The sequence below is a fragment of the Physeter macrocephalus genome, chromosome 8 (genome assembly GCF_002837175.3).
Source record: "Physeter macrocephalus isolate SW-GA chromosome 8, ASM283717v5, whole genome shotgun sequence".
NCBI classification, from domain to species: domain Eukaryota; kingdom Metazoa; phylum Chordata; class Mammalia; order Artiodactyla; family Physeteridae; genus Physeter; species Physeter macrocephalus.
The window spans coordinates 151,402,423-151,415,879 of record NC_041221.1 but is presented as its reverse complement, the minus strand read 5'-3'; the positions used below and the strand labels follow the sequence as shown (position 1 = coordinate 151,415,879).

General features: G+C 46.9%; 1 protein-coding gene across 4 annotated transcripts in view; it reads left to right on the top strand.

The window, feature by feature from the left end:
• The window catches only part of ADAM19 (ADAM metallopeptidase domain 19), a 108,007-nt gene that overhangs the window by 75,436 nt on the left and 19,114 nt on the right, over positions 1-13,457 (top strand). For all 4 annotated transcript variants that reach the window (XM_055086872.1, XM_055086871.1, XM_024117217.3 and 1 more), the window contains exons 22-23: positions 8,330-8,482; positions 9,290-13,446. In XM_055086872.1, the coding sequence (XP_054942847.1) occupies positions 8,330-8,449 (120 nt within the window). In that variant the 3' untranslated portion in view covers positions 8,450-8,482; positions 9,290-13,446. The remainder of the gene's footprint in view (positions 1-8,329; positions 8,483-9,289; positions 13,447-13,457) is intronic.

Genomic DNA, 13,457 nt, shown 5'->3' with positions numbered 1-13,457 from the left:
TGTGGTTGGCTCCAGGTCTTGGAGGGGGGGTCCCTGGGACATGGCAGTGTCATGGTTTAGCAGAGCCGAGAGCATCAGTTTTGGTTCTTAGAGGATGTTAAGCTGCTACTCTCCCATTATTCTCATGTGGGGCAGCCGGGGGATAGAAAATTCCATGCAGAAAGGGAAAGGAAAGACTGACGGAGAGAAGAGGGAAGGAGAAAGGGAAAAGAGCAGGAGGAGTAGAGGAGAGACGAGGAGACGAGGGTGCGTTAACCTCCTTGGGCCTCCAAAACAGCACAGACTGGGTGGCGTAAACAACAGAAGGTTATCTTCTGACAGTTCTGGAGGCTGGAAGTCCAGTAGGCTTGGTTTCTTCTGAGGCCTCTCTCCTTGGCTTGCAGATGACTGCATTCTCCCGTGTCCTCATACGGTCCTTCCTTTGTGTACGTGCACCCTGATGTCTCTCTGTGTGTCTGCATTTCCTCTTATAAGGACGCCAGTCAGACCAGATTAGGGCCCACTCTAACGGCCTCATTTCAACATAGTCACCTCTTTAAAGGCCCTGTCTCCAAATATAGTCACATTCTGAGGTACTGGGGGTTAGAGCGGAAATGTTTGAATTTTGGGGGGGCACAGTTCAGCCCATAACAGAAGGAAAGAGGAGAGAAAGGGAGGAAGAGGGGAGAAAGCAGCCACGTGCAGACAGGGGTGTGGGAAGAACAGACGTGGAGGAGGAGGAGGGAGGGAGCAGTACATTGAAACCACTGGTCCTAAAAAACCCACACTGGAGGCTTGTTCGGTGGAGATGATGTCAGCCTCACCCCAAGGTGCTGAGCAGTAGGTTGGGGGAGGGGTCTCCAGGGGCAGTGGACTCCAGCTGGGGGGACGGGAAGCCTGGAGGCTCCATGGCCTGCCCTGACTCCCACTCTCCCTGGTGGCTGCTGGCAGGAATCCAGAGCCCAGAGGGCCACCTGGCTGGTGCGAGGTATCCCAAAACACAGATGCCAAGCACGGCTTCTGCTGGGCCCCAGGCCCAGGTGGGGGTTTCTCAAGGGCGGGGAGTGGGAGGCAGCTTCTCTGAGCAGGTGGCAGGGATTAAATCAGGGCGCCACCCCCTTCCTCAGAACCATTCCAAGAAGAGAGTTTCTGCTGCCCTCATTTTCAGTGCTGGGTAGCTGTGTCTCACGGGGTGGAAGGGGCTACCCCAAGGTGGCGGTTTGTAAGTGGAGTAGCCAGGACTTGCACCCAGGGCTGACTCCAAACCCTTCACCACCCTGTGTGTCAGGTCCTGGCTTAGGCCCTGGAGTCCAGAGCTGAGATACCACCTGCCCTGGGGGAATTCACACTCTCCAGATCTCAGCTCCACCACCTCCTAACTTGGCGACATGGACCACTCTGGAGAGGTGGAGGGTGAAGCTTCGTAACCTCTTCTATTCTCTACAAATGTGTATGAACTTCTACTCTGTACTAGGCAGTGGTTAGCAAAGCAGATGCCATCTCTGCCTCACAGACCTCACAGCTTGCTGGGGAAGAGACTGGTATACATGTAGTGACAGTAGTGGTAATTGCTATGAAGGAGAGGTTCAGCATTCTTACAAAGAGAGTTACGGGGGACTTGACTTAGCCTGGGAAATCTGGGAAGGCTTCCCTGAGGAGGTGACATTTGAGCTGAGACGTGCGGGGTGAGCAGGCTGTGAGGGGTGGGAGAGGTTCTTGGACCAGGGATCTGCTGGTAGGGAAGCTTTGTGATGGAGAGAGCCCGCAGATGGAAGGAACTTCAAGGCCCCTTTGCCTGGGGCCCACGGAGCTATGATGAAAGGCTGGAGAGCCAGGGGAGGCCAGACTGTGCCATAGGCATGGACTAGGAATTTGGTCTGCATTTGATGGGAACAGGGCAGTGGTGGAGCATGGGTGACATCTACAGGGATTTCCATCTACAGGGAAATTTCCCTACAGATTTGCCATTTACAGGGATCTCACTTTGGGCTACATTTAGGCAAGAGGGAGGCACAGTGCCTGGGAGGGTGCCCAGAGATGCTTCTGAGACTATTAATCTTCCATTGTTTGACCTGGGTGAGGATTACATAGGTGTGTTCACTCTGATGATTCATCTGGTTGTATATTTATGACTCATTTCTTTTTATGTATATTATACTTTAATTAAAAAATTAGTTTTAAAGAATGAAAGGCTCACTCTAGTGGCATTGTGATCAGAGGGATGAGACTGGGTGCAGGGGTTACAAGTTTAAACAGCGTCCAGAGGAGAGGTGATGGTAGCTTGGAGCAGTGGGGGTGACAGCGGTGATGGGGTGAAGCCCATGAGGGATGTGTAGAAGAGAAAATAGACAGGGAAACAGTTGCTGATGAGGGTTGGGAGGGGATGACAACCCCCCCCCACAAAAAAAACAAAAACAAAAAAACACCACCCACACACAACTGCCCAGTGTCTGGTTTGTGCAGCTTGACTGATGGAGGTGCTACCCCCTGAGGACAGGAGCAGTGGTCCAGAGCAGTTCAAGGACAGTTTCTGCCTCTGGAAAACAGTGCTGGGTGAGGCCCCTGGTAGAGCCGAGCTGGGTCAAAGCAGACGTGGCCAGAGGCATGACCCTGCTCTGGGGGGCCCAGTGTTGCCATGCTGATGAGGCTCCTGACCAGATCACCCGCCTTGCGTGTGCACTTGCACATACACAAATTGTTTGTTTGGCACAGTAAGCAGCCAAGGGAGCACGGCATTTCCCCACGGCATCCTGACATCTGCCCCCAGCTGTTGCTGCCCCCAGAAGGTCTCTGTCCTGGCCTCCAGCAGCCACTGATTTGACAGCTGTCTGGGCTGGAAGCGTGTGGGATCGCATTGTCCTTCCAGGAAGGGATGGCGCTGGACAACGTGGCGCTTTGGTCACGAGAATCCGCTGCTCTTTTTCATTTCTGCTCTCACTTTTCTGCTGGCTGAGAAGCTGCTTTCAGAAGATCTCTGATTTACTCCCACTCTCTCCCCATGCTTGCCTTTGAGCCATTTTTATGCTTGCTAGTGACCTTCTCAGGAAGGGGAGCGATCCAGGACAGTAGGCACTGGAACTCTCACCTGTGGAATCAGCTTCTCTCTTGCACCCCACCAGCTTGGGGATCTGTGTGGGTGGTGGCATGAGATCCATTCTTTGCCCCTTAAAAATTTGTTTTTGATCACAGAATAAATATAGTTATTTAAATTTTTTTGACAGGTGCAGAGTTTTATTATTTTTTCAGCTAATACGTGTTGAGTGCTTACTGTATAGTAGGCACTGTTCTAAAGCTTGAGCTGTATCACTGAATCAAACAGAAAAGGACCCCTGCCCCTGTTTCTGGTATAGTGGGGGATGGAGAGGCAGAAAATAAAAAATAAGTAAGTTGTATAGTATGGTGGAATGGGATAAGTGATATATACCAAAAAAGAAAAACTAGAATAGGATAAAGGGGTCTGGGAATGCTGACTGGGGGAGTGTTGCAATTTTTAAAAATTGAAGTATAGCTGGTTTACAGTGTTGTGATAGATTCTGGTATATAGGAAAATGATTCATATATATATATATATTCTTTTTCACATTCTTTCCATTGTAGGTTATTATAAGATACTGAATGTAGTTCTCTGTGCTATAGACTAGGTCCTTGTTGTTTATCTCTTTTATATATAGTAGTGTGTATCTATTAATTCCAAGCTCCTAATTTATCCCTCCTGCCTCTTTTCCCCTTTGGTAACCATGTTTGTTTTCTAAGTCTGTGAGTCTGTTTCTGTTTTGTAAATAAGTTCATTTGTATCATTTTTTAGATTCCACACATATAAGTGGTATCGTATGATAGTTGTCTTTCTCTGTCTGACTTACTTCACTTAGTGTTATAATCTCTAGGTCCATCCATGTTGCTGCAAATGGCATTATTTCATTCTTTTTTATGGCTAACATTTGCTTGTATATATATACCATATTTTCTTTATCCATTCATCCATCAGTGGACACTTAGGTTGCGTCCATGTCTTGGCTATTGTAAATAGTGTGACTGTGAACATTGGGGTGCGTGTATCTTTTTGAATTAAGACATGACACCATAAAACTGTGGATATATGCTCAGGAGTGGGATTGCTGGATCATACGGTAGCTCTATTTTTAGCTTTTTGAGGAACCTCCATACTGTTTTCCATAGTGGCTGCACCAGTTTACATTCTCACCCACAGTATAGGAGGGTTCCCTTTTCTACACACCCTCTCCAGCATTTATTGTTTGCAGACTTTTTGAAGATGGCCATCCTGACCGGTGTGAGATGATACCTCATTGTAGTTTTGATTTGTTTTTCTCTAATAATTAGTGATGTTGAGCATCTTTTCATGTGCTTTTTGGCCGTCTGTATGTCTTCTTTGCAGAAATGTCTATTTAGGTCTTCTGCCCATTTTTTTGATGGGGTTGTTTGTTTTTTGATATTGAGCTATTTGAGTTGTTTGTATATTTGGGGAATTAAGCCCTTGTCAGTCACATTATTTGCAGATATTTTCTCCCATTTCATAGGTGTCTTTTCGTTTTGTTTATGGTTTCCTTTGCTTTGCAAAAGCTTGTAAGTTTGATTAGGTCCTATTTGTTTATTTTTACTTTTATTTCTTTTGCCTTAGGAGACTAACCTAAGAAAACATTGCTACGATTTATGTCAAAGAATGTTTTGCCTATGTTCTCTTTTAGGAGTTTTATGGTGTCATGTCTTATATTTAAGACTTTAAGCCATTTTGAGTTTATTTTTGTGTATGGTGTGAGAGAGTGTTCTAACTATTGATTTACATGCGGCTGTCCAGCTATCACAACACCACTTGCTGAAGAGACTGTCTTTCCTCCATTGTATATCTTTGCCTCCTTTGTTGAGATTAATTGACCATAGGTGTATGGTTTTATTTCTGGGCTCTCTATTCTGTTCCATTGATCCATATGTCTGCTTTTGTGCAAATAACACTTTGATTACTGTAGCTTTGTAGTATTGTCTGAAGTCTGGGAGGGTTATGCCTCCAGCTTTGTTCTTTTTCCTCAGGATCGTTTTAGCAACTCTGGGCCTTTTGTGGTTCCATATAAATTTTATGATTATTTGTCCTAGTTCTGTGAAAAATGTCATGGGTAATTTGATAGGGATTGCCTTAAATCTGTAGATTGCTCTGGTTAGTATGGCCATTTTAACAATATTAATTCTTCCAATCCAAGAGTATCTTTCCATTTCTTTGAATTATCTTCAATTTCCTTTGCCAATGTTTTTTATAATTCTCAGCATATCAGTCTTTCACTTCCTTGGTCAGATTTATTCCTAAGTATTTTTATTTTGGATACAGTTTTAAAAGGGATTGTATTTTTACGTTCTCTTTCTGATAATTTCATTATTAGTGTAAAGAAATGCAACAGATTTCTGTATGTTAATCTTGTATCCTGCTACCTTGCTGAATTCATTTATCAGTTTTAGTAGGTTTTTTTTTTTTGGCCGTGCTGCACAGAATGTGGGATCTTAGTTCCCTGACCAGGGATCAAACCCACACCCCCCGCATTGGAAGCACGGAGTCTTAACCACTGGACGGCCAGGGAAGTCCCAGTTGTAGTAGTTTTTGTGTGAGTCTTTAGGGTTTTCTATATATAGTATGTCATCTGCATATAATGACAGTTTTACCTCTTCCTTTCCAATTTGGATACCTTTTATTTCTTTTTCTTGTCTGATTGCTTTGTCTAGGACTGCCAATACTATGTTGAATAGAAGTGATGAGGATGGGCATCCTTGTTCCACATTTTAGCGGGAAGGCTTTCAGCTTTTCATTGTTGAGTATTATGTTGGCTGTGGGTTTGTCATAAATATCCTTTATTATAATGAGATATGTTCTGTCTATACCCACTTTGGTGAGAGTTTTTATTATGAGTTGATGTAGAATTTTATCAAATGCTTTTTCTGCATCTGTTGAGATGATCATGTGAGTTTTGTCTTTTATTGATGTGGTGTATCACATTGATTGAGTTGCATATGTTGAACCATTCTTGTGACCCTAGGATGAATCCAACTTGCTCGTGGTATATGGTCTTTTTTATGCATTGCTGGATTCAGTCTGCTAATATTTTGTTGAGGATTTTTGCATCTATATTCATCGAAGATATTGGTCTGTAGTTTCCTTTTTGTTAGTGTCTTTGTCTGGTTTTAGTATCAGGGTGATGGTGGCTTCATAGCATGACTTAGGGAGTGTTCCCTCCACTTCAATCTTTTGGAAGTGTTTGGGAAGGATTGGTGTAAGCTCTTCTTTGTATGTTTGGTAGAATTCTCCAGTGAAGCCATCTGGTCCTGGACTTTTGTTTGCAGGGAGTTTTTTTTTTTTTTTTTTAAACGGATTCCATTTCACTTCTAGTGATCATTCTGTTCAAATTATCTGTTTCTTCTTGATTCAGTTTTGGTGGGCTGTGTGTTTCTAGAAACTTGTCCATTTCTTCTAGGTTGTTCAATTTGTTGGCGTGTAATGGTTCATAGTATTCTCTTATGATTTTTTGCATTTCTGCCATGTTAGTAGTTATTTCTCCTCTTTCTTATTTTATTTGGGTCTTCTCTCTTCTTTTTGGTGAGCCTGACCAGAGGTCTGTCGATTTTATTTATCCTTTCAGAAAACCAGCTCTTGGTTTTATTGACTTTTTTTTCTATTTTTTAAAATCTCTATTTTATTTCTTTCCTCTCTGATCTTCCTTCTGCTGACTTTAGGTTTTGTTTGTTCTGCTTTTTCTAATTCTTTAGGTGGTAGGTTAGGTTGTTTATTTGAGATTTTTCTTTTTTTTTTTTTTTTTTTTAACATCTTTATTGGAGTATAATTGCTTTACAATGGTGTGTTAGTTTCTGCTTTATAACAAAGTGGATCAGTCATACATATACATATGTTCCCATATCTCTTCCCTCTTGCATCTCCCTCCCTCCCACCCTCCCTATCCCACCCCTCTAGGTGGTCACAAAGCACCGAGCTGATCTCCCTGTGCTATGCGGCTACTTTCCACAAGCTATCTATTTTATATTTGGTAGTGAATATATGTCGATGCCACTCTATCACTTCGTCACAGCTTACGCTTTCCCCTCCCCATATCCTCAAGTCCATGCTCTAGTAGATCTGTTTTTTATTACCGTCCTACCGCTAGTCTCTTCATGACATTTTTTTTCTTAGATTCCATATATATGTGGTAGGATATGGTGTTTCGTTTTCTCCTTCTGACTAACTTCACTCTGTATGACAGACTCCAGGTCTAACCAATTCATTACAAATAATTGAGTTTCATTTCTTTTATGGCTGAGTAATATTCCATTGTATATATGTACCACATCTTCTTTTGTGGGATTGCTGGGTCATATGGTAGTTCTATTTGTAGTTTTTTAAGGAACCTCCATACTGTTCTCCATAGTGGCTGTACCAATTCACATTCCCACCAGCAGTATCTCTATGAACTTCTCTCTTAGGCTGCTTTTGCTGCATCCCATTGACTGTGTATGGTTGTGTTTGGGGGTGTTATAATTTTAAATAAGGTCATCAGGGAAGGCCTTATTGAGAAGGGAGCAAAACATGAAGGTAATGTAAAAGCACAAAGGAAAGATTGTGCCACCCGTAGACAAACAATATGGAAAATATGATTTCTTCTTTTTACAATTTTTATTTTTATTTGCACAGGTAATACACATATATGCTCTTGTTAAAAAAACTGAATGTTCACTTGGATGACCCCTCTCCCTGTGCACAGCCCATTCTGAACCTCTGACCTCTGTTATCAGTTTGGTCTTCATCCTTCCTGACTTTCCTCTGTACCTTTGCATTTACATTGGTTGGGGGGTAGTGGGGTGACTTATTTTCTCTAAACTATCCTGTATAGCTTGTACTTCAGCTTGTCATGACTCTTGGCCATCTTTCCACCTCAGCACGTATCAACCTACTTCATTCTTTTAAAATGCTGCATCGTATATCACTGTATAATTTTAGTAATTTGTTGTTGGAAATTTTAGTTATTTATAGTTTCTTTTAGCTGTCACAAACAGTGCTGCAAGGAACATCCTTGCAATTTCATTTTTGTGCACCTGTGCAAATAGTTCTCAGAGGGAATGGAATTATGTATTAGGTCAGAGAATGATCATTTCTAATCTTAATAGATACTGCTAACTTGCTCTCCAAAAGGCTTTTTCCTGAGCATGTAAACAGGTATGCACACAATTTCTTTTTAAATGGGACCATTCTTTTTAAATAGTATATCCCTTTTCTCGTCTGCTTTTGACCTGTAAAATATTGAGAACATTTTCTTTTGAACAGGCCCCTCTGGCCTTTGAGTGAGGCTTGTGGCTTTCTCCCCAGGATTTCTCCAGGCCTCGTCCACCCCAGAAGGCACTCCCGGCTAACCCGGTGCCAGGCCGCAAGAGTCTCCCCAGGCCAGGGGGCGTCTCCATCCTGTGGCCCCCTGCCTCTAGACCTTAGCAGACCCGGCCCCTGGCAGCGCCTGCCCCAAAGGTGAGTCTTCAGAAACACTCGAGGTAGAAGCTGGGACAGAGCGATCCAGGGGGCAAAAGTATAGTTGAGAAGACAGACCAGTTCATGCTTCTTGATGTAGGGCTGGACTTCCAGAACAAAAGCAAAGGACAAAGGCTTAGCATTTCTTGGTGCCTGCATGACTGTCCCTTAAATTGGTGATAGGGGTTTTTTGGTTTCATGTGAAAGGTGATGTTTAGGAGGCTGAGCTATGGTAGCTTCAAACCTGGGTCTGCAACTGATCAGCTGAGCTGAGCTGAGCGGCCCTGAGCAAATCACTCTCTTGAGACTCTGTTTCCTTATCTAGAAAGAGGTTTTAGGAAGCAGCAATAGCCAACCCCATCGGGTTACTGTGAAGGTCAAGGCAGTTAATTTACATTAACTGCTGGCCTGTGGTAGGCTGTGCACAAACGGCCCCTCTTAATACATCTTCCCTGGGGCGGATGTATTCTTAGTCCTGGGAGTTGGGGGCAGAGGGGAGCAGGTGAGGAAGCTGGCTCACTGCCCTGTGTTCCTAGGAGGCACTGGGAACTCTGCAGACTGAGCTGCAGCTTTGCTGGGAGGGAGGAGGGGGATGGCTTGTCAGCTGGGGGTTGGGGGCTGCCACCATGCCTCTCACTGCAGTGTTGATGGTCTGGACGAGCAGACATGTGCACAGACTTCTGCGGAAACCCTTCTTCTCAGGTGACAGTCTGCCATTCCTGCCCACCTGTCACAAGCCAGAGGACAGCTCCCCACTGATCCCACAGAGCTGATGTCTCTCTCCCTCTGTCTCTTTTTTTCCCGCAGTTTCCTGAATACAGGTCACAGAGGGCTGTGGGGATGGCTAGCTCGAAAATCTAGACCCGTCTAAAGGGGCTTCTCCCTTTCTGTGAGGACTCTGAACACCACAGAGGAGCTGTGGCCACGGAATCTGGAGGAAGCATGCCTGGCCCCCTCTGAGCTCCTCCTCCCCCGCTCCCCTCCTCCTGGAACCACTGCATCTCTGAAGAATCTCCTCCTTGACTCAGTGCCTCCTCGGCTTCCTCAGAGGCCTAGAGTGCCTATTGTCAACGGCATCCAAGTGTTGTTTTGTGCAATATTCAGCCCCAGGTAGGGAGGGCAGAGCGGAAGAGGTTGAATGGCTGCTCGTCCCCCATCCACCCTTCAGCTGGCCCCTCGCCCCAGAGGTGCCGGTTGAGCTGGTTCAGGCTGTCCGAGCTGGCGAGCCCAGCTGGGAAAAGTCTGTTTAGTCCTTGAGGCCAGGACTCAGCTTGGAGAAGCCATCCATCCACTTCCTATGGAGGAGGGTACGCATGAGAGCTTTCCTTTGCTTCCATCTTCCTCAGAGGTCCCAGGCTGGACAGAGGCTGGGCACTTACTGTCCCTTTTAGCTTTACTGATCGGGAGGGGTCACTCCAGCCAGGGCTTGGTTGAGGTCACAGCTGCTGGCTCTGTGGCCATATGTGAACACGTCAAGTTCCCTCCTCACGCCGCCCCCCTCCCCCCACCAAAGCCCCTGCATCCCCTTACTCCCAAGGGTCACTCTGACTCAGGTACTATTTGTAGGCAGTGTAGACAGCAGGGGGAGCACAGCCCGGGACCCCTCTGAGCCGTCAAGCCAAAGGTTTCGACTCCGCTCGCCACTGTTCTTGCTTGCTCCTTGTTTTCTCTTCTGCATTTTCCAAGTGCCTCACGCTTTTGATTTCTCCTTCCCCGCTGGGACCCGCCTAATGTGTGGTGCTGTTGAGAGTGAATCCCCGGCAGTCCCGACTTCCTGGGACTTGGTGCTGTGACCTGCAAGTCAGGCTCCTGCCTGCGGGCTGGCCACGGGATCTCCTATGTCGGTTCTCAAGAGTGTTGACCCGGGTAGAGTCAGGCCATGGCTGTGGGGTCGTAGCTTTACTTCCCATGGTGTGTGGTGACCTCAGCAGAGTGTGGGTCTTCCTTTGACTCCCTGACCTGAATCTGAGCGAGGTCCTCAGGGACAGTGGTGTGTGCAGGGAGGAGAGCGGACATCCTGGGAGCCCCAGCCTGTCCCCAGAGCTGGTCCCTGGCTTGAGGCAGGACCGTTGTCTTCTGAGCAGAGAGCAGACCTGTCTGTAGAGATCCCTAGAGAAGCAGCAGCCAGCGGCCTTGACAGAACAGAGTCCGTGCCGGGACCAGCCAGCCATTTTCTCATCCTCTTCCTTGTGTTCTTTCCTCTGGTCCTGTCCTCCCCACAGCAGGGAATGGGGGCTGTGCGGCGCTCTGCTGGCTGGGAGGTGCTCTGCTGGCTGGGAGGATTTTCAGAGAGCCACCAGAGATGTTCTCTGGGACGGTCTCCCACCCCAGAAAGGTGCTGGGCAGCTTGGGGCCTCCCCGCCTCCTGCAGTGAACAGACGTTTGCTCTTGAAAACCTCAATGCAAGGAAGAGGCTTGAGTTTTCACTCCCAACCACTACCCCGGGGCCCCCTTATCGTTCTCTGTATACAATAGGTGCTCACTAGATATTCTTGGGTTTGTAGACAAGTGGGAGATTCAGGCTGTGCACCTGCAGGGGACACTTGGGAGAGATTTAGAAAGAGCTCAGGAAAATGAAGTTCTCTTCCCTCAGGTAGTCAGGTAGTTGTGATATCGGTGATGTTCACACCCCTGTCTCGCCGACAAGGGCCCTGGTTGCTCCCCACAGCCGATGTCCACCATCCTTGCTGCCTGATGACGTCAGGGGACGGCCTTCCATTTAAGCGTGCTACTCGAGACGCCCCAGGCCTCAAGGCTGGGCCCCAGAAAATTAACGGTGAAAATACCTCCCCACTGAAATCACCCTTAAAGTCAACCCCCTGCCTCACTGACATTCCTGTGGCATGTCCAGCTTTTCTCCCCAACGTCAGGAGGCTGAAGGCTCTGAAGTGAAAATGCCCCAGCCACTGTGGCTGCATGAGCCTTTCGAACCTGAAATCCACCCTCCCTGGAACCATACCGGAAAGAGACCTGGGTTGTTGCTTTCTGGTTTGTTTCCGTTTTTGTTTTCCATTATTTTAATACCACCTCCATCCCATAAACATTGTACTGTGAACTGGAAAATGGTTGAATTTTCTAAATTTGATAAAACTTTCAGCAGCCGGTTCTACTTACCGTGTGACTCCTGGCTGTGTTCTGGCAGGCCGGAGGGGAGGCTTCCCAAGAGCAAGCCTGGCTGTCATAGCCCGTTTTTCCCCTCCTGTGTCCATGTGCTGCTTTGAGATGACGAAAACCAGTATGGACTTAGGGAAAGAGGCACTTCATTCGCAAGGATTACTGCAAGACTGGGGAAGGGAGTGTTGCGATAGGCGCAGGGGGCAATTGCATTATGAGAATGCTCAGGTGAGCTGAGCGGCTACAAGATCTATGAGCATCCCACAGCTCAGAAGGAAGGGGCCTTTTATAGGAAGGAGTGAGCATGGCTGGAAAACACCATATTCAGGGACCATCTCTGTGGTCAGCCTTTGGGGGTGGGGCTGTATGCTGGCTCTGGCCAAGGGTGAGTCCATGCTCAGGGTCTGGTGGGGAGGAGGGCAGCCTAACTGAGGCTTGTTCGAGTGACTTAACCAGCCTTCTGTTCAGATGGAGACTATGTAAATCTTTTTAGAAGCTAACTTAGCCTCCTGCCAGTTTTTCAACCCTAGGTGTGTTTTCCTTAAGAGCCTAGGAGGCACCTCTGAAATGTAAACCTCAAGGGACCTCAAGGGGGATCGCACCCTCTCTCCCTGTCTCAGTGGGAGTTTTAGCCCAGGCACCGGGCTCCAGTGGTAACTGCCTGCTTGCCGTGGGTTCTTTTTAGCCTTATTGACTTCTCCCTGTAAAAGAAAAGCTCCTTTCTGCCCCAGCTCTGAGAGGCTCGCAGTTCTTAGTGTCTCACTGTAGACCTTACAGTACTGTCGTAGCCCCATCCCCCTGTGGCCATGGCCCCTCGCCGTCTCTTGCAATCGTCCTTTTGAACAAAGCCTCCCCTTACCTATGTCAGAATTTGTTCTTACTTGGCCGAGGGTATGGAAGACTTGCGCGTTTTAAATTGGGGACCAGTTCTAAAGTCGGTGATTGCGTTAAATGTGTATGTAACAACTCTGCTGGACAGCCAAGAAAGTCAAGAGTATGCCAGCTGGCAAGGTGCTCCGCCCATCCTTAGAGAACCGTGCAAAGGAGAGGTTCTGCAGAATCCAAGCCAAGTGCCCCGAGAGTCACCCTTCCATGCATCCTCTCTTACCATCCACTGTGTGTATGTACGTGTGTGTCTGGGATCCAGGGCAATGTGAATTTTCTTTTTATTTGGGAGATTGTTCACAGAAAACAGATCCTCTTTTCTCTTGTCCACCTATTAATTGTTTACAATATTTGTATATCTATGCAAAATACTTGAATGGGCTGTGGTGCCTTTTTTCCTTGTTTGTATTTAATTAAATTGTCATTTGAAATGTCTGGTTTGGCAACTCTTTTTTGTTTGTTTGTTTTAATGTTGCACTGGCCAGCCTGGATAGGATCCAGCACCGAGGACTCCTCAGAAGAGTTCCTACAGAGACCGTCTGTCCAGCCTGTGAGGCCACCATGGAAGACCTTGAGCCATAGAAAAGCCCTGGGTTTTCCCATGACCAGTCGAGGGAGCTGTCTTTGCACCTGGACACAGGCCAGTCTAGTTTTAATAGGTCTGGGGTCACTCAAGGCACGAATGATCTAGATCTACCTTGAGGATTTGTGAGAGCTTAAAAGTATTCACGTGAAGCTCTTAGCACTGTGGTGGGCTCCTCGTAAGGGCTCAGGCATAAACAAGGGATGGGTGTCTTCCACTGACGCTATTCCCCCAACAGCCTTTCCCTCTCTAGTGAAGGCGTGGCTGTAGAAGGCACTGGAGGGACTTCCTTGGCAGCCAGAACTCTCCAGAGATTGGGGACTGGCCCCCCCGGCACTAGAGGAACCCGTCTAATTGTTCCGTGTCCAAGGAAAGCCAAGATGTAAGTATCAA